Source organism: Elgaria multicarinata, chromosome 4, assembly GCF_023053635.1.
Source record: "Elgaria multicarinata webbii isolate HBS135686 ecotype San Diego chromosome 4, rElgMul1.1.pri, whole genome shotgun sequence".
Lineage (NCBI taxonomy): Eukaryota > Metazoa > Chordata > Lepidosauria > Squamata > Anguidae > Elgaria > Elgaria multicarinata.
Window position 1 is genome coordinate 59,914,002 of NC_086174.1, and position 21,609 is coordinate 59,935,610.

At 40.6% G+C, this 21,609-nt stretch overlaps 1 protein-coding gene across 1 annotated transcript; it reads right to left on the bottom strand.

Moving 5' to 3' along the window:
• Positions 1 to 3,181: 3,181 nt before the first annotated feature.
• On the bottom strand, positions 3,182 to 13,896 carry NTPCR (nucleoside-triphosphatase, cancer-related). The gene is made up of 5 exons (XM_063125652.1): positions 13,762 to 13,896; positions 11,723 to 11,885; positions 11,023 to 11,119; positions 7,594 to 7,803; positions 3,182 to 4,158 (listed from the first exon to the last, which is right to left on the bottom strand). The coding sequence occupies exons 1-5, from the start codon at positions 13,793 to 13,795 to the stop codon at positions 4,090 to 4,092; spliced, it is 573 nt and encodes a 190-aa protein (XP_062981722.1). The 5' UTR covers positions 13,796 to 13,896; the 3' UTR covers positions 3,182 to 4,089.
• Between the last annotated feature and the right edge of the window lie 7,713 nt (positions 13,897 to 21,609).

The window sequence follows — 21,609 nt, forward strand, 5'->3', positions numbered from 1 at the left end:
TGTTCTGAATTTTATCGTTATAATTTTTATTGTTATTTATAATTTTTATTGTTATTTTTATAATTTTGTAAACCGTCCAGAGAGCTTCAGCTATTGGGCAGTATAGAAATGCAATAAATAAATAATCTTCCTTAGTGGGTCATTGAAAACCGCTATTCTGAATAATGATTTTTATAGGGTAGGGCAGGGGGCACTGGGCACGAGTTTGTGGAACCAAGGGGGCAGTTACCTGAAAAAGTTTGGGAACCACTGCTTTAACTGGATGCCAGGCATTGAACCTAGAATCCTCTAAATGCAACAATAAGTGCTGTGTCGCTAAGCTACGGCCCTCCCGTCTGTTGCCAGCAACATTTGCATTCAACTTAATTTCCATGCTTTTAATTTCTCATAAGCATCAGGCTCTTCTGAAATCAACAAAACTTGCAACGATCTTTTAAAATGTATTTTTCGATGTCTGTTTATTAAAAGCAGAAGTGCCTTTCACCGTAAAAACCTAGGACTGGACTTAACAAACTTCTCTGTTGTTTTACAAATCAGAGACCACCTTCCAACTTTATTTTTTTGCGTTCTGCCAGGAGAAACTTAGCTTCATAAAGACTGTTACCTGTATAAAAGGTGAGGTGAAAAGGTTGGTTTAGAATACGGAAAAACATGCAGTAGAAGATGTGTGCGTCTGCAGAAAACTGGTGGTAGTTCCAAATACAGGTAAAATTGTGTGGTGTAGGAAAGGAAATGAGGAAAGGAAACAAAAGGATTGAGACTATAATATTAGTCCCAATTATAAAACCAATTAACTTTCCAGGATATTAAATGACATTGTAAGTACTTTTTCCTCACGCATATATTCCCTTCAGTTTCCCCCAGTTTTCAGGTTAGCAAAAGAAACATCCTCTTCCTATCTAGATGGCTACTGTTCCCATTTTATAGATGGCAGACAGAGATACTGCCTTACGCAAGACCATTCAGTCAGTTCATTGCAGAGGGGCATGATTCAATAAGGTATCTGTTGATTTATGGTAATTCCTGGCCAATTTCTTTTCTTTTTTTGCAGCAGGCCACCTATGACATTCAGGCACAAAACCAGAAGAGCTAACGAATATTGTGTCCAATTGCTTTGTTTCTTATTTCTCAATATCCAACAAAAGCTTCCCAAGGGCAAAATGGCTCCTTCCATCTGCAGACAGCTTTTGATCCAGCAGTGCTTTCCCATTGGCTGAAGAGGGGAGGAGACAAACTTTGTTGCTCCCCCTCTCCTGCAACCTCCTGTTCCCCCAAAAATATATTGTTGCCCCAGTTGTCCAAGACAGTGGGGGAGATGGCTCTTGGGGCAAAGAAACTTGAAAATTGCCTCCCCCACCCCTTTCCAGCAAAGAGTATTCTGAACAGAATTCCACTTGGGGATGCTTTAACTGGCAAAATCAAACTGTGGATCCAACCCAATGTTAGAATTTTTAAAATACCTTCCAGTAGTTTCATTTTCCCCTCATCTTGTTTTTAGTAACACTACTTTATTTGCATTTTTCTGCCTCTGCACCTCCTGAAAATCTTGTCTTATCCGCTTTGCAGAAGTTTAAACATTACAAAAGCAATCCTGTCTTACTGATAAGTGCAAATAAAAACAGACTAATACAAGTTGAATAATGCAAGCTTTATGTCATACCATCTGGATACTGTTTGGCTTGAACTGCTACAAACTTATGTATTGAATGGCCTTGATTCTTATGCTTAGAGAAGACCAGAGAAGACCAGCCACAAATTACTCTCTTCCTGCTATACCAATTAAAATTCACAGGTGCAATGCAACTATAACCAGCAGCTCCGCAGATGCATCATATATACACTGGATACCAGTCATACAGGATCTTTGGTGTAGGGCTGTTTCCTATATCAGTGCTCTTGAACTTTCCCAAAGGCAGGGACCAGATAATATCCTATTGTCAGCAGAAGGTCTCACAAAACAATAATGAAGTGAGAAACTTGCTTATTAAGCCTATCCATAATCACTAGGTTCACCTTAACAATGTAGTTCTTCACTCCATTACTGTTAGAAATAAGCACGTTGTCTTGGGATGTTGATGTCTTTAAATGCCATCAGTGTGCTGCATAGAACAACTACCCAGCAGAAAGGAGCTTACAGAGCCAATAGGAAGAAATGTCTCTCAAGGGACTCAAGCCATACACTGCAACCCTCTGGTCAGTGCTTTTACTTTCCAGCCAGCCACAAAAATCTGTCTTTAAAAAGAAGGGGAAAGGGATTCTGCTACTGCCTGATAATCTACTGTAGGGCAGGGAATGATAGCAGGAAGCAAACTATGGCTGTTTTATAAGAATGCTACTGGAGAGACCAAAAACTAATCTCGAACACACAGTAGCTAACCAGATCTCTACGAGAAATCCACAAGCAGGACACGACAGTAATAGCACCTTTGTCTAACCGGGACAGTTGGCGTTGTGTATTTTGTCTATGAGGGGATATTTATTTATTTGATTTGCACCCTACCTTTCCACTAAGAAAACGGTGTTCAAGGTGGATATATTGTTTTTGAGGGTAGGGTGTTTGTGTAGTTGTTTTTTGGCATGATGGCAGTGTGCTTTGCCCTTTGGGGAAGGTTGTGTGTGTTTCTGCAAGCATTACTGGTTTCTTGTTGTGATTTGCATATTTTGTTGTGTGATGTGGGGCCAAACAGGTGGTTTAATATTTGGAGATCAGACCCAATGTGCTCATTTTCTTACTTGTCCTCTGTGACTACACAGGGCCCATAGCAGCCATTTTGTAGCCTTGCCAACAACTGTTACTCGGATTTCCAAATATGCCCACAGGCCCAAAAACATGGTGACCCTGTAGCTCTATGAAAAAATATGCCCCATGGACTTTTGCCACTGTAGACTAATTATAACCTAAGTATCCAAATAAAAGGCTTTGGGGAAAAACTGAGTTTCTAACATTCCTTTAAGAGAGGAATGCTTTAATTTAATCTTTGTTTCACCTCACACACCAGAAGAGTGGAGAAACAAAAGGGCTCCATGCTTTTACCATTGCTGGAGCCAAGGAACACTATGCAGCATATGAAAACAAATGTGCACCTGGCTGGGAATTTAACTTTCATGACATGCAAAAATGATTAAGTGGTAAACACTTCTCCTGAACACCATTCATAGGTCTTGTGGGACGCAAACTGTGTTACAGTAATTTATAGTTTCTTTATTAGCTGAGATAGGTGCTAAAGGAAACAAACAAATATTGTTAAGCATTAGAGGACTCAACAGATTGGTTAACTTGCACCATTAAATGTCAAACTGAGTTGCTGGGGGGAAATGATTTATACAAGAAATATCTTTCAATATAGCTTAATGGAAATATATACATAGGAAATATCTGAAATTTCGAAATGGGGGGACGATGACGAACAAAGAGGGCTATTGGAAAATCTGGCAGAATCCCCTACAGCTATCCCCAACATCTGAAAAATAAACTTCACTGTTTCTTTTCTATGCCAATTTATGTGTCCTTTGTTTCTAGAACCCTGGTCATCTTTTTCTACCATACTTACCTTGAAAGGGAATTCAAACTGATTTATCTATATTTCATTACTAGTATCCCTGATCTATCCATGAGCAAACAAGGTAGAGCTTCAGTTAGTGATGTATAGGAGAGATTAACTGTTTGAAAAACTCTTAAGACTAAGAGAAGCTTCTCCTTCTACAATGCAATAGAAGGAGAAGCTAAAAGTGAAAACATCTAATCCAAATTTCACCAATTTTGATGCAGTACTGTGTAGAACTAGTTTGCCACTCATGTTATCTAGAGTTAGGTAAAATTCAGTACAGAATCCAGACTCTAATTGGTATGATAAAGCTAATAATGAAATAACTTGACTTTGGGGTCATATGATAAATGGTCTGGTAAAACAGTCAATATTCTTATCTGTAAATGGAATAAATCTGATTAGGAAAGCAGTGTCCAGTAACAAATGTGAAACAGCACAACCCACATCTGTATATTCAAAGTCAATAAAACGCCAAAGAGATCAATAGAAGTTGCATTGGACTGTAACGAACACATGAGATAGTATGTTTAACACAAGCATCTCATTTTAGGCAATTCTGCACAGCTGCCACAACATCTTGCAAAATGCTGTCTCTATTCTCCTTTGTAATCTAGAATCAGAAAAAAAAGAACAGATATCATCACAAAAAGAGTTTGGATTAGTAGCAGTCATCATCTATTGAAACAGTGGTCAACATGCAAGGCTTAGATAATGGAGGCAGTTGTCTGAAAAGGCTTGGACTGACATATCCCTGCTCAGAAGGACAAAGTCTAAGAACTAGTGAATTTTCAGTCACTGTTTTTTCTTTATAAATTCTTTGTAAGAATTCCTTTATACATTCTTCATATTGGGAGAATTTTCCTTCTGGCTGTATAGCATCCACCTCGATTACTTGATTTGTCTTTAACTGCTTTACACTGAACAGGTTAAATAGACTGCATATGCTATTGCACATGGAAAATTATGTAGCCAGGTGCAGTGTGGGTTGTTGGCATATCACCAAAATAGCAAAGATATGCAAAATTCATACATTGTGAATGTACAACTTGTATGTCATGTTTCCAGAGGAAAAAAGGGTTGTATAAACAATACTATGCCTTCTAGAGGACAAAAGCAATTTGTAGGCAAGACATTTAGGCACACTGAAGGGAACTATGGCCAATATTCCAAGAATGCATGAATTAAATTGGACAACCGGGATGAAGCAGGAAGGGGGGTCAGGGGGAGGAGAGAAGAATCAACAACTGTCAGGCTAATATCAACTTGCAGAATATCACTCGGGAGATGGGATCTCTAGTGTGTTTGGGAAAGAAAAGGAAATGAAATAGAAAAAACATGGAGCTGTAAATCTATATTCTTTGAAGCTTTCATCAAAATAAATTGACACGAATGAATCAAGAACATCTTGGGCATTTGCCTGTATTGATTTTGTGTCTGGTACTTGTTGTTTCATGAGGCTTAATATAAAGAGGACTTGACATGTTACCAGGTGCTAGACACAAAACAAACATAAAATAGAGCTATTATGCAGACAAAAGAATGGAAATGTTTTGCACCAACAAAATAACGTGATGGAAAATGGAAAGCAGAGCTGAAGATGTCTCATGTGCCTAGAAGCTTGAGCTGCTAAAATCTGGTGCTGACTCCAAGGAATCTGAATGCTTTTTCTGGCTCCAATGGCAAGAAAAACCAGCAATAGTAAAGTGTTGGATTCATTAACATTTGGGTCTTCTCTCCCAATATCTAATGGATTTGGAGGCCTTTAAATGGGCTAGCATTAAATTATTCATTATCCTGGATATAGGCAGGGACCCCAGTGCACACCTGGATGCATGCATCCATTTTATAGAATAGAATGCATGCATCCATTTTATAGAATAGAATCATAGAATAGTAGAGTTGGAAGGGTCCTATAAGGCCATCAAGTCCAACCCCCTGCTCAATTTTATTTATTACATTTTTATACCACCCAATAGCCGAAGTTCTCCGGGCGGTTCACAAAAATTCAAACCATAATAAAACAACCAACAGGTTAAAAGCACAAATACAAAACACAGTATAAAAAGCACAACCAGGATAAAACCACGCAGCAAAAATTGATATAAGATTAAAATACAGATCAATGCAGGAATCCACCAGGTCAAGAGTTTTCTCTTCTCCAAGGCATTTAACAGCATTTAACAATGCTAAGTTTGTTTTCTAATGGCCCCCAAAACTGTTGTTTTTAAATGGATACTGTTGTTTTTATACTGTTTTTATGTTTCTGATGGTTTTTAAATTTTGTATATATTTTTAATGTTTACTGTTTTTAACTTTTGTAAACTGCCCAGAGAGCTTCGGCTATGGGGCGGTATATAAATGTAATAAATAAATATAAATAATAAATATAAAGCATCCCTGACAGATGGTTGTCCAGCTGCCTCTTGAATGCCTCTAGTGTGGGAGAGCCCACAACCTCCCTTGGTAACTGGTTCCATTTTCGTACTGCTCTGTCAGGAAGTTTTTCCTGATGTCCAGCCGGAATCTGGCTTCCTGTAACTTGAGCCCATTATTCCATGTCCTGCACTTTGGGATGATCGAGAAGAGATTTTGGCCCTCCTCTGTGTGACAACCTTTCAAGTATTTCAACACTTTCAAGAGTGTTATCATGTCTCCCTCAATCTTTTCTTCTCCAGGCTAAACATGCCCAGTTCTTTCAGTCTCTCCTCATAGGGCTTTGTTCCCAGACCCCTGATCATCCTCTTTGCCCTCCTCTGAACACGCTTCAGTTCAATAATACCATAACACATGTCCATGTTTCATAGAAATGTGGGACAAGCTCCCATCCTAACTTTACAGAGATTTTGGGTTGTCTTTCTACCTTGTGTCATGGTGAACCCTTAAGTCTACTGCTATGGCCACTGAGGGCAGGAATTGATCTATTAATGGACTCACTACCACAAGATGTAGTGATTGCCACTAATCTGGATGGCTTTAAAAGGGGGTAGGATAAATTCCTGGAGGCAAAGGCTATCAGTGGCTGCTAGCCCTGATGGTTATGTGATATCTCCAGTATTCGAAGCATTAAGCCTGTGTGCACCAGTTGCTGGGGAACATGGGCAGGAGGGTGCTGTTGCACCATGTCCTGCTTGTTCATCCCTGGCCGATGGCTGGTTGGCCACTGTGCGAACAGACTGCTGGACTAGATGGACCCTTGGTCTGATCCAGCATAGCACTTCTTACGTTATTTTATACTTCCTTGATTTGAGGCAGCTGAACTGACCTAGCCTTATGCCTCAACTCTGGAATTGAATCCCTTTTGTTGGCAATATCCAATACTACTAACAACAGTGTACATAAGATAGTCAAAGATTTCTGGTGCTGTGTAATATTAAATAACAAGCACTACCCTGCAATTGAATGTGCTGTAGGTTCCAATATTCTGTTTGCTAAACTCTTCCATACTATAATAACCCTCCTTCTCCCAACTTGTTTTCTCCTTTGCTGCGCTTTCTCTCATCCGGCGGCTTATGAGGAAATTCCCTTTACGACAGCTGTTTACATAAGGAAGCTTTTCTCAAACCAGATCCCAAGCACCCATATTCATAAGCATCTTTAAAAGGAGAACATACACTTTAAACTTTATTTTAAATTATAAAATACTGTTCAAAATTAAAACTGGTACATCATACTATAAGGAAGTCTGGGTAAAGTCGTTGCTGGCACACCATCCTATGCTTGTTGCAATGCACTCTGTGCCATCGAGGCAGCCTACAGCCCCAGTGACAAAGATGGATGAAAGATCACTTCCAACCTGTAAACCTCTTCCTTCAGAAGACTCTTCTAAAACTGAGGGTGCAATCGCATGCATGTTTGGACTTTAAAAAGTCCTACAGCTCCCAGCATTCCCTAGCTAGCCATGCTAGGAGTTGCAGGACTTCTTTTCTGTCTAAACAAGTATAGGACTGCACCTTAAATAACGGTACAAGGCAGTCACTAAAACAGTGTCAGATTTTGTGTCATGCTAAAAATGAATACTTCCTCAATGGGTCTTTGAGGTACTTACACTGAAGACCTTCACCTCCTTCCTATTTCTGATTTCTTCCACGAGCCCCAAGGGCTTTCCTTTAGCCACTGGGATTGTTCCAAGTATCACAATTCCGGATCCGCTCAGAATTTGACGGACAGCTTGAATAAACAACTGGCTGAAGAGCTCCATTTTACCAATCTCGTCAATTATGCAGACCTTTTTCATGGCACTGCTGCCAAGATCAGCCTATGAGGAAAGTATATACCTGATTAAAGCTCCCAGCAAGAAAGTTTAGCAGATTTATATATGAATTAAGTCATTATTCTACACAGTGGGAAAGGATCAATTTCAAGAGAATGATTTCTTTGACAAATTCAAAAAAGAGGAAAAGAAAAGTTGTCACACATTTTCAAAGAATGGAAGTTAGTAACTGGCCTATAAAATGACAAAATTGCATGTTCAAAACTCCCACTCACAGGGTGCTAGTTTGTATACTGGCTCCTTATCTCTCTGCAATTGTCCCTTGTTTTCAGACACCAATTTACCCTGTGCCTCTGAACCCTTACTAAAAAAAAAACCAAGAGGAAAATAAGTTGGCTTTAATGACTGGCTCTGCAGTCTGCAGTGTCCCCCTATGCCCCCGCCCTAGCTACACAATAACAAAAAATGATGAACTGCACTGGCATCCTTTTCACTTCTGGGTGTAATTCATGATACTGGTCATTTTCACTCAGAAGGCATTTCAGCTGAATTCAATTAAATGTAGGCCCAAGTAAGGGTACTCAGAATTCCAATCTTACACAGGCCTGGTATACCCCCCTCCTCAAAACACCTCTCTCCATATAAGCCCTCTCATGCTTTGCTAAGGCTATCAATGTTTTATATGCTCTTTTCATTAATTTTATGTATTTGGTTTATATTGTATTGTTGTTCCCTGCCTCGATCCAAAGGGAGAGGCAGATAAGAAATTTATTATTATTATTATTATTATTATTATTATTATTATTATTTCCAATACTTCCTTGTAGCTTTATGTTCTTGTGTATTTTTATGTTTTAGTTATTAACAATATTCATATGCACCCAATAATAGTTATTATTTATTTATTTATTTATATAGCACCATCAGTGTACATGGTACTGTACAGAGTAAAACAATAAAATAGTAAAACCCTGCCGCATAGGCTTACATTCTAATAGAATCATAATAAAACAGTAAGAAGGGGAAGAGAATGCACCAAACAGGCACAGGGTAGAGTAAAACTAACACTATAAAAGATCAAAATCAAGTTTTAAAAGCTTTAGAAAAAAAAGTTTTTAGCTGAGCTTTAAAAACTGCGATTTAACTTGTAGTTCGCAAATGTTCTGGAAGAGCGTTCCTGGCGTAAGAGGCAGCGGAAGAAAATGCATGAAGCCGAGCAAGGGAAGTAGAGACCCTTGGGCAGGTAAGAAACATGGCATCAGGAGTGAAGAGCACGAGCGGGGCAATAGTGTGAGATGAGAGAGGAAAGTTAGGAAGGAGCTAGACTGTGAAAAGCTTTGTAGGTCAACAGGAGAAGTTTATATTGGATTCTGAGGTGAATTGGAAGCCAATGAAGAGATTTCGGAAGTGGAGTAACACGATCAGAGCAGCGAGCCAAGAAGATGATCTTAGCAGCAGAGTGGTGAACAGAAACCAACGAACTGATGTGAGAAGAAGGAAGGCCAGTGAGAAGAAGGTTGCAGTAGTCCAACCGAGAAATAACCAATGCATGGACAAGAGTCTTGGCAGAAGAGACAGACAAAAATGATTGAATCCCGGCAATATTATACAGGAAAAAACAACAGGATTTAGCTACTGCCTCAATATGAGGAATAAAGGAGAGCGAGGAGTCAAATATAAAGCCAAGACTACGAGCTTCCTGTTATCTGGGCAGGTTACAATAAATGTTTACATTCTGGTTTCCCTCCCCACCCACCTCCCACCCACCCCATCCACCTCCCACCCATGTCTATACATAGTATTCCACCTATTGAAATAATTGTTGACAGAAGCTAGCTAAATTGGTATTATTTCACCCTCCAGGTTTTATCCCACTGTCCAAGCCACTTATTACACTGTTGCTAAATACCCCATGATAATTTTTATGAGCAAAGGAAAACTACAAGAAATACATTAGTAAAATATTGTCTAAATGGAGGTTTGTTCATATTAAATGCTTTGTGCCTGGATAAGTTTCATTTGAACAGTAAATATCATAGAGAATTCAATTTATCATCATTATTTCTGGAGCATTTTTCTGGGCACAAAGTGCTTTGTAACTCATTTAGTAATCCTATGGCTGCTATAATTTTGAATTATACTTATCCAAAACCTAAATAATGCTGCATGAGAGCAGTCACACAATCACCCATGTAAATACATATAGTTGTTACAATTGTACTCTACTCTCTACCTTAGCTTCCCAATAGTCCTGTGAGGCATCTTAAGGCAAGTCACTGATTATAAAAAAATATTGTTTTCAACAATAATGTAGTACTTCCTGCTTTCACACAAAGAAGAGTAACAACACAAGTGGGTCATTTTAAGGACAGTGGAGGAGCTAGATACTTTGGATGGTATGTTGTGGATCAAACGAGACTTTGATCAGCAAAAGAGCCTCTTTACTCTCAGTAACCCTGAGAGTCAATCTGCAGCTCCCTTCTTCCCCTTCGTCTGGAGCAGGGGTGGGCAACTTGTAGCCTTACAGATGTTTTTGCCTACAACTCCCATCAGCCCTAGCCAACACAACCAACAGTGAGGACTGATGAAAGTTGCAGAACAACATCTGGAAGACCAAAAGTTGCCCACCGTTGGTCTGGAAGGAATAGTCTAGAGCAGCCCCTCTCAACCTAGGAACCCCAGAAGATGTTGGGATTACAATTATGTTCATGGGCATTAGCAAGAGATTATGAGAGTTGTAGTCCAACAACATATGGGGTCCCAAGTTTGATAAAGGCTGATCTAGAGCCTGAACTATGTCTTCAGCTGTCAAGAGCTAGAAAATATTGCCATACCTATACCCATTCATTCCTTATATTTTATCTTAGTGATGGATTTGTATTATTATAAGTGCTTTATCAGCCATTTTGGTTGAAAAACGGGGTATGGCTACAACTTTATTGCCAGATTAATAAAGAAGGCAGCATCCATGCAATCAGGAAAACACAGAAGTAGGTATTTCCATTTATAAGATTGGCTTCTTGAGCCCGCTAAGCACAGTAACAAGATTTCTCCACAGTGACATAATGTCCTTGAAGGCTGGATTCAAGATCTTCCAAGATACTAGACTACACTAACAAAAGAATGAAGCACAATCATACTGTGGTGAAAAGACCACCACTTTTTACATGTATGAACACATACAGCATTTTCATTTCACTAAGAACTTGCCATCACATTCTATTCACCAAAAGCAATGCAGTTTTCCAGAAGCTGCAGACTTACATTTCTCAACAAAGGAAGAGCCAGCTGTTCAAATGAAGCTAGGTCTACTACATACTGGCCAACACGATATTCATGCCTTGCTGTTGAAGGACCAGAGCTAAATAAAGATAGACAGTATCAAAAATTAAACATTGCAAACAACAGAAACAATTAATGAACGTTCAAAAACCCTGTTCCTTAACCTCAAGCCATGTGAGGCATATCAAAATTATCAAATTGGCTTCCCATATCCCTTCCTCTTCCCAGCATTTTCTAATGTTCCTTCACCTTTCTTAGATGCTCCAAGTGGCTGCTAGTATCCCAATTCTGGCTGGGCTGTATGCATAATATCATAATCAAATATGAGAAAAGAGCCGGGAAAAGGTGTCTACTTTTTAATTAGGAACACAGTGTTGATTTCTTCACCATTTCCACTGAACATCATTAGGCGAACAATGATAAACTCTGCCTCTCATTTATTGCATACTCTGTTATCTTGCCCAGTTAAAAATCATTTTCTCACCACATGGCAGAATATGTCAGTGCATTCACACTAATGGTCACCACATGGTGACTTCAAACTCTCATTCCCCGTTGCAGCTCTTCATCTGACTCTGGCTATCTTTGAACGTAAAATACAGTGGCCTCAAAGGGGCATTTATGCATTCCACAAAGGGCTTTGCAAATCAGGTGTCAGGACATATGTTTTGAAGATCAGTACCCAACTCTAGACAAAATTCCTCTTCTTCCACTCATAGTGACAATATCAAACCCGATTCTCCGGCCACCTTCTCTCACTTCCTCTGTGTAAAATCCATCAACAGGATGACTAGATGATTTTAAAACATCAGCAGCTTTCTGGATCAGTGTTGTTTTTCCAATTCCTGTAACATAAAGAGCCTTTGTTATGCCTCATTTTCAATAACATTGATACACAATGAAATAAATACATATGCATACACTCATATTTTTATATAAAACGTATACATATTTTAGGACTCTTTTGGCTCCTTTCTCCTAACTGCAGCACACTTTGTTATTGGAATGGAGGTGGTGTTCCTGTGGCAGTCTGCACCAGATATTTTGCACAGAAGAATTTTTCCACATACATTATAATGTAGAACCAACATATCATGCCAGAAACATGGGATGGGAACATGAAGACAGAACATGTTGATCCTGATCCACCTGGCAAATATTTGTACACACTATGACTAGGCCAAGGATTATTTCCTATATGTTTTACTGGAGGGTTAATGGTCAATCCTGCAAACAAGAGAGTTGTTTCCACTTTGGAACTTCCAGGTAGGTAATCTACTGAGTAATTACATAGATATTCACTATCATTTTTGGGATGCATTCCCAAGCATCAGTTTCCAAAGATTAGAGGAACAGCCTATAAACATGCAAGAACATCTGCTTAGGTATTTTGTGGTCCTCTCTATTAAGGACTTCCCCAGACGTGATAAATGAAGTCCATCATCTCAATTTCTGCTTCACAGAGAAAGCTACACAATAAAAGGATTTTGCTTATTAATATAACCTCCACCTCACCCCAAGCTCTACTCCTGTCATCTTGTATAATCATATTAGCATCCACTGATAAATGACTGTTTCTTTGGCTCATAATTCAAACTCTCAGGAATCCAATTTATTCCAATAAAATGGGAGGGCAATGATAATTGTCCCATAATTGTACATTATTTACATTTGACATACTAAATCATTTTTTTAAAATTAAGTCACACCAACTAAATGTTAAGGGGAACAATGGACCCTTGCAGTTTAAATGAAGTAAAAATAATGTTTTAAAATCTGCAAAGGATCCAAAAAAGGTAGCAGGAGCCATGAGAGAAAAATAACTTAACCTGGTATAATAAATTATCATGCAATGCAAGTATGTTTTGGGGTAGCAGCTTTCCATCCCAATCCTATACATACTTACTGTGAAGTAAACGCCATGTTCTTTGGGGCTTATTCCTGAGGAAGTGTGCATACGATTGCAGCCTAATTCCGTGGGTAAAATCCCAGGTAAATCCTATTTTAAGTAATCCCACTGAAATGAATGGGGCTTAAATTTCGTAACTAATTTAAATCCTTTTTATCTCAATGATCTACTCAAAGAAGGCCTTACGTTGGATTTTAACTTTATCTATAAAACTTTCTAGGGTTTTCAAACGTTTATTTATTTTATTACGTTTATATACTGCCCCATAGCCGAAGCTCTCTGGGCGGTTTACAAAAGTTAAAGGTTTGTGGATCGCAGCCAGTAAAACAACTCGAAATACTGGCGACGGGAATGGTGATTGCACAGAACTGGGAAGCCGCTCTTAACTATGTTTACTCGGAAGGAACCCCCATCACGTTTAACAGGCTTTAGTCCCCAGAAAACAGACACTGGACTGTGAGGGAAACGAGGGAGGCGCAGGGACGGCGAGTCTTGTTGGTCAAGCGACGCTGCGGGTCGGATGCAATGAGGGGCCTCTTCTCTCAGAAGGGCCGTGTCCGACCCATTCTGGCGAGACTTCACTCTCCTGGGCGCCCGAGGTAGGGCTAGCCCGCTTCCTTCATCGGCTGAAGGGCGGCCCGGCGACGTGAGGAGGCCTCCTTCTCGCCGGGCCCTGCCTCCGCCTCCTTCCTCTTCCCTCCCGGAGGCGCTTGACTCCACCGGCTGTGCACGTACAAGGCCTCTGGCTCTCCTCCTCCTCCCCTTCACGCCGAGCGGCGTGTCGAATGATGGGAGCGGGGGGGGGGGGTTACCTGGTGGTCCCGTGAGGAAAACGTGCTTGGCCATGCTGGGAGCCTTCAGGAGCCCGTCCGTGTGGTCGCCGAGAAAGTGCCAGCCCTAGAGGGAGCCAGCTTCGCTTCCGCCAGCCGCGCTCCTCTTCATGGGAGGGCAGGGGGAAAAGCCGCCCGGGTCTGCTCGCCGGATTCTCTGCTCTCTCCGTTTCCAGCTCTGCCGCTGCCAGGCCTAGCGGGACCGTCCCTTTCCTCTTTGGAGATATGATTTTAAAGCTGCTATTTAAGGCAGTTTGAGCCCGGAATCAGTGCTCGTGATTTGTACATTCACACAGACACACTTTCTCGTTCTGGCAAACAGGATTTGCTTTGTTTCTAAAACCTGAGGGGGAAATTGGACAAAAGACATGTGAAGTGAGGGTGGGGGGCGACGTCTATGAAAAAACTACACAGTGGTTGAGTTTGGACATGCTAATCCACTGGGGAGAGTGGGAGGGAAATAGGAACAGAATGGGAAACAACAGTTGATTAGCGTGTCCTCTGAACTCAGTCAGTGGGTACTTCCAGATGAAGGGCTTCTAGCGCTAGCAGTTAGAAGATGTGCAGCTATTCCTCTGGCTGAGTTCAGATGACACGCTAATCAATGGTTGTTTCCCAGTCTGTTCCTATTACCACCCCCCATAGTTGATTAGTGTGTTGTCCCAACTCAGCCTTTCTCTCTGTCTTAGGACACAACTCTATGCATGTTTAGGCAAAAAAACCCCTACAACTCCAAGGGCTTTTCCCTTCCTAAACCTGAATGGCATTGCACGCTTAATGGTGAAAAAAGGTGGATGAAGTTGTAGGAAAACATGGAAAGTTACTGGGACGGCTTCTACTATGATGTCTACTTATAACCCATGTTTTCCCACTGCAGCCCCCTTTGCCCAGAATTATTCATAACCCTTCTACGTTTTCCTACTGCGTTTTCCTTCTTTCCTTTTACCCCAGATAATCTCTTAAGAAAGGAAAGACAGAACAGCTGCACAATGCCTTCTCTTTTATAGTACTACGGACCCATCATCTGGAAGTACCCTTCATCTTTTCCTTTGTAACAGATTCCCGCCCCCCATAAGAAAAATGGCAGAAACAGCAGGAGGAAAACAGGAGGACTAGAAATTGAAGATGGTTTTCCAGACCCCCATAGAATTCTGTGAAAGAGGGAGAGCAATGGTAGAATAAAAGCCTAATCTGGAAGCACTTGTAACCTAAGAGTGATGTGGGTTTTCAGGGGAAACAATATTGGAAAATTTCCCAATCAAATTAGGGTCATTTGCATCAGAAATTTTTTAGTTTGTACCAAAAAACTACTAGAGCAGGAACTAATTTAGCATATTTAGTTTACTTGTATTTAGTAAATAAGGTTATTTTTTGTCCACCACAAGTATTTGACCTAAAATATTAGAGGGGGAAATTAAAGTACCCTTTATGTAGAATTTTTTTACTGGAATGCTGCTAAGAAATTAATGACAATAGCATATACTTGCCTTACCTTGTATAAATGTATGGGGATAAAAAGGTACTGAAAACTGTTGACACACTAATATAGCTTTCCCCAACCTAGTGCCTTCCAGATATGTTGGACTGCAACTCCCACAATCCCCTAGTCAGCATGGCTGGCTAGGGATACTAGAAATTGTAGTCCAACACATCTGGAGGGCACCAGGTTGGGGAAGGCTGTGCTAATTAATTTTAGCAACTCAAAGATCTGTTCATGATATGCTGACAACCACTCATCTATTTCAACAAGAGTTCAACTCCCTCCCACTATGGTTGTTGAGGTATCTTCAGTTCTGCTGTCACTAATTAGTTCCATATCACACTGAGACATAAATGTATTTCAACGACATATATGTATCCTCTCACATTTCTTGCTAAGGATAATCAGCTGAAAACATTGCTTACAGCTTTGATACTGCTAAACTTGCCTAATATTGTATTTGCAGTCAGCATCTATTAATTGTTATTAATGAACTTATGAAACTGAAAATTTTCCACAGGAAAAAGATTTCTTCCCTACAGCGCTGCCCTCTGTGTCTTACCACTGTTTCTGGCTTTTTTATTTCTTAGCTCATAATATCTATTAACCAGGCAAATACAGAATAGCAGCACAATGTATTTTGATTGGTAGTGCTAGGAGGCCTCCATCTGGAGGTCCTCCCAAACTCTCTTTCTTCCAGATTGTGATAATATGCTTAGTCCAATGGCCAGAGGATGATTCCTTTTAAATTTATTTACATATTTGATTTGTAGCCCACTTCCTCCCAAGAAAAATGGCACTCAAGGCCTTTCCTAAATGGCCAGAGAAATCATCATGGCCTTTCCAAATGGTAAGAATGCATTATTTACATGTAGCATGACAATCCCACACATTGTGATGGTATTTAGAACACATCAGGAGGAGCCCCAGCACAAACATTCCCTTGGGTTGATGCTGCATTATATTGGTATCGCCAATATTACATTTACATTTCCCACCATCACCACCAGTGGGGGCGGGGGGGGATCATTTCATTTATATGGCTACTGGGATGCATTCAGCGTTTTAAACTCAAAGAAAATCAATGGAATGACATGATTCTGTGTCAAAATGGCAGTAAAACAGCAGGACGTAAGAGGGAATTGAATGGAACAACAGGATTGAGTGAGAAAAAAGGGAACAAGGATCTGACCTGGGAAGAAAGCTGGTATAATGATAGGGTGCCAAACAGAGTGACAGCCCCTTCCCTTAAAAAAGAATTAGCAGGGGACACCATGAGCATATAGGAATCTATGGCTAGAAGTATAGATGTTTATTGCCTTTCCAGGCTATTTGAATCAAATTGCATTTTTGGCAGCAACAAACTGTTCAAGTACTAGAAGGATGTGATTTCCCTGCAATAGAAGCACTTTAATCAGGAAAGATATCTGGATCCTGCACAACAAATGAATAATGAGTACTTAATAACAGGGCTGCATACCCAATTAATTCATTTGATTGAATAAAAACTTTTAATTGATTAAAAAGGTGCTGCCAATTAGTAAGGTAGCACCTTTTAAATCAAAAGGTGTTGCCTTAATTGGCAGCACCTTTTAAATCAATTAAAAGTTTTTATTCAATTAATCAAACCAATTAATTGGTTTATATTAATTCAAAAACTGCTCATAACAAGCACTATCTTTAAAGAGGCATCTCCCACCCACCCCGCCCCTGACACACGCCTCAGAGGACAAAATGCCTCTTCTACAATGATTGCTTGATCGATACATGTGCCTCATCTAAAAACAGTATGCTTCTTGCTTGAGAACTATTTTTAGCCATATGCAAATTTGATTGATAGATTAATCAACATAAACTCATGTAGTTGACTAAGTTTTTTTAAAAAACAGGTTACAGCCTACTTAACCATTATTGCAAAAACAAACAAACCACCACCTCCACATTGTTCTTAAAAACTTCTGCATAATTGGTGATACAGTATGCCTGTGCCTGAAAAGGTTTGCTTGTTTTTAAAATAAACTTCTAAAACACAGGCCTCTAGGCTCAGTTCTCCTTGCTCTTGGGGTTGGGTGGGTGATAGGTGGGGATATCACCTGCCCTAGTTATGTATATTAAGTCAGGCACTAAATCTCAAATGTTGTGGTCAATAATCATTGAGGCACTTTGCACTTGTTTATAGACAATTTTCCCCAGCCAGTATATATGTGCTGAAGAAGGAGGCGAAAAAGTCCCAGCAACATTAGCTTCTAAGAACACAATCTAAACCTATATAAGTTTAGATATTTAAAAAGTCCTGCGATTCCCAGCATTTCCCAGTCTGCATAGCTGTCTAATTTAGATTTTCTGTCTAAATATGCATAGGACCACGCCTTTAAACAACTTCAGCACTGGAAACCTTCCACTCAAACTAATCAGGGTGAAAAGAGGAAAGTTGCTTACCTTCCCCACACTTACCAGAACGTGTGGATGGAATTGTTCTTGAATGGCAAAGCAGCGCAGGTAATTTCAGTGGGGCTCATGTTAGTAGAGCATAAGAATCATGAGGACATGACCTAAGCAGTTTAGTAAAGAGACATTTCACTCCCCCATATTTTGAAATGTGTCATTTCTCAAAGGGAAAAGCACACTGTAAGGCCTGGATGAATTTCTAGAACTTTGGGGTTGAGGGAAATCAATTAGGGTACAGCAAGTTTCCAAATCAATGGCTGAGAAAAGAGGTCATTTAACCATCTGCTGTTCACTAGACTAGGAACTGGAAGGAGAGAATGCAAACAATATTATTCTGTAACCTATGCCCTTGTTTGGATTCAGTAATTTACAGGAGAGAGTAGTTATTTTATAAAGCAATACTCAGCTCAGCTTTAGGCTCCAATTCTGTGCTTGAGGGCACCATTTCAGCTTTCACGAGTGGGAAAACTAGATTTCAGTAGGGCAGGGCAAGATTTGCAGAAAGGTCACAGCTTCGATATATTCAAAATAAAATTGCAGAAAGCTGTATATTTGAACAGCAATTGTTCTGGTTACTTTTTTAAAAAAAATATAGTTCATAATATCAACAGAGTTCAGCTCATTTTTAAAACAACAACTAAGGGGTTTGTGCCTTTGGCATGCATATTATCTAGGTCTATGTAATTATTTCTAACTGTGTAGAAGTAATTGATATAGGTGCTCCAAGGAAATAATCACATGTAGTCTGAAGGGAACACTCTGTACTGGACTTGCTTTGCTCCCTAGTTCTATCCCTTGAATTTTCTGGGAAATGCACCTTTACAAAATGCTTTCCTATTCCTTTGTCGATTGAAATATTTGTGACATGCAGGATTCAAAGTTTAAAAGCAGTATTATTGTAAAGCATACTGCTCACTAAGGTCACCTATGCAGACTTCTATAGGAGTAAACCTGACTGAATGCAGTGGGACTTACTTCTGAATAAATATTTAATTTATTTATTACGTTTCTATACCGCTCGATAGCTGAAGCTCTCGGTATAGGATTGGGCTGCACATGGCTGCAAACCTTTGCATACTTACCTGGGAGTAAGGTTCATTAAAGCAGTGAGCCTTACTTCTCAGTAGACATGTATAGGGTTGCATCAGGGATGGGAAATGTGTGATTTTGCAGATGTTGGGCTGCAACTCTCGGAGCTTCATCACAACTACTCCCCCCCCCCCCCCCCGCTTTGAGTCCTTGTTTCCCCCCTCCATTTCCTTAGTGAGTCTAGCACTGGGCACTTTCATATCTGTGCGTTCTTGCGCTATTTCAGCTCATATTTTACAGCACCTGTGCTGGCGAAATCTCCCATCCTGCCCCCTACATTCTTGTTTCCTTCCTGCAAAATATATATTTCTGCTCAAATACAATAGTACGGCAGCTTGAAACTGCGCAATTATGGTAAAACAAGATATTAAACAATATAAGTGAAGAGAAAGTATTGCAATTAGATTTTGGAGATGTTTGTGGTCAATGATGGCATCGCAATGGGAAGCTGACATTGTTCTGGTCAGGAAACCTAGACATGCCTACTCAGGAGTAAGAACCATAGAATTGAATGTGACCGAGTCTGGGCATGGGCAACAGCAGCCTCACATTCTCCATGGGGTGCTTGGGTGCCCTCTCCCTTCACAGTTGAGCAGAGAACTGCCCCACCCGCCTCTTTTGTCAGTGAGACCACCCTTCGACACACACCCTCCCAACAAAAAATGGGATGGTCCGATATAGTGCAAGGACAGCAATACATGGGATGGAGGAGTGCCTTTATTGTGCACGGAGGGGGTGGGGACCAAACTTTCCCTGCTCCAAAATAAGGTGGAAAAGGGAGGGGAAGAGGCGAGATGAGCGCAGGACAGGGATGATGTCATGTGAGTACTGTGCTGCAAAAACACATACCAGGCATGGCGAGAGTGCGATAAATCGCTGGTGTAATGGAGCTCTTATTCTCCCTCACTATTGGGAGTTGCAGCCCAATAACATCGGCAGGGCTGTACATCCCTCATCCCACACCTACCTGGAAGTAAGGCCCTTTAAAGTCAGTGGGACTTCCTTCTGAATAAACATATATAAGATTTCATTGTAAATCATTTATTACAAATCCCGACATTCCTTGAAATATAATAGGGTTGCTTGCCATTTTAAAATGATATAGATTTGTTTTTGTTTGTCCTGTAGAGATCTCTTTTGCTTTCATATAACATGCACAGCTTTTCCTAAGTATACGTCATAAAAATTAAATGATTTTTTTAGCTTGCTTTGCATAAGTCTGCACCTGCAGCATAGCTATTCTTCCATTCAAAAGGAGTTTCCTCTTATTATGTTTAATTATCTAATGCAAGCAACATATAGAACTGAATAAGATATTTGCTAGAATTTTTTGCATCTATCAGATTCAATTGTCAAAAGTTATGGCACATTATGGAAGGACAAACAGGGGTGTCATGCTGAGTGTAGAATACTGTTTCACTCAGCCAGTTATGTCATATTGTAAGATTTATGTAAAATAAGTGAATGGTTCCAGATGGCAATCTGTATTTTTTTATGTTTTCTGAAAGCATTGTGAGGTTTTTTGTTTTTTTAAAAAAGACTGTAATTAAATGTTAACATCCAGTATATTCCACTTGTTCAACTTCCCATCCCCCAGTGCATTCCTCTTTCCTTTACAGAGTCACTGGTTCAAATACAAGAAGAAAACATGGTACGCATAGCCCTCACCATGATACTGGCTCGGATGTGGAAACGAGAGGGAAAAAGAGGAAGGGAAAGCATGGTAGTGAAAGAAAAAAGAGGGGAAAGCATAGCTCTTAAGCAGTAGAAGTCTCGCCAAGGCAATACAAACATACACACAGAGCTCCATCACATCAGCAACTTATCACACTCTCGCCATGCCTGGTATGTGTTTTTGCAGCGTGGTACTCACATGACATCGTCCCTACCCTGCACTCATCTCAACTCTTCCCCTGCCTTTTACATCTTATTTTGGAGCAGGGAAAGTTCGTTCCCCCCCCCCTCAGTGTGCAATAAAGCTGCTCCTCCCTCCCATGTATTGCTGTCCTTGGGCTATATCAGACCATCCCGGTTTTTGTTGGGGGCTTGTGTGTCGAAGGGCGGTCTAGCTGACAAAAGAGGAGGGTGGGGCGGTTTTCTACTCAACTGTGAAGGGGGAGTGAGTGAGGGATGAGGCCGCTGCTGCCTGTGCCCAGGACTCAGTCCCATTCAACTCTATTGTTCTTACTGCTGAGTAGGCATGTCTAGGTTTCTTGACCAAGGGCACATCTTGACAGGGGAAAGCCCTGGGGTGGATCCGCAGTGGCAGCAGGTCATAACAGAGCTTTGTATAAATAAACAAACAAACAAATTAAAACAAAATGTTTCACGGTGCGGGGGCACCAGGAAGGGCGGTCCACCAAAGGCTACTTGACTGCCCCCACACCCCAACAAACTTGCGGAGCTTCACTTTAAAAGAAATGGGGAAAATACCGCTAAAGAAACTCCAGCTAAGCGCCGGGGGGTGGGGGTGGCGGTTCACCCCTGCACCTCCCTAGAACTGCAAAGCTTTGCAGTTAAAGACTTGTTTTTGTTGTTATTTTTTAAAAATGGAGCAAAGCACGGGCGCTGCTTCCCTGTAAACCTTTCCCAAGCCAAGCTATCCGTCCTGCCTTTATACAACTAGGTAGTGGCAGCAACAGTGTCGGCCCATGTGCTCCCTCCTGCTTCCTACAAACGGCCTCCTTTCTCTCCATGGAGCCCTGGCACTGGTACAGAGCCTGCAGCTCAGTCAGTGACCACAGCCGGCATTGGGACCATCTCCAAAGGCAGCAGTAGAGAAACTGAGCCGATCAGCTTTCTCTTTTTTTTTT

What these genes read in the sequence shown, in the direction of transcription:
- NTPCR (XM_063125652.1), bottom strand. Translation starts at nt 13,795, where the DNA reads ATGGCCAAGCACGTTTTCCTCACGGGACCACCAG. An exon ending in GGAATTTTGTCTAGAGTTGG is followed by an intron (nt 11,120 to 11,722) that starts GTACTGATCTTC and finishes ATCTTTATTTAG; the next exon opens with CTCTGGTCCTTCAACAGCAA. An exon ending in AGGAGGTGAAGGTCTTCAGT is followed by an intron (nt 4,159 to 7,593) that starts GTAAGTACCTCA and finishes TTCTGATTCTAG; the next exon opens with ATTACAAAGGAGAATAGAGA.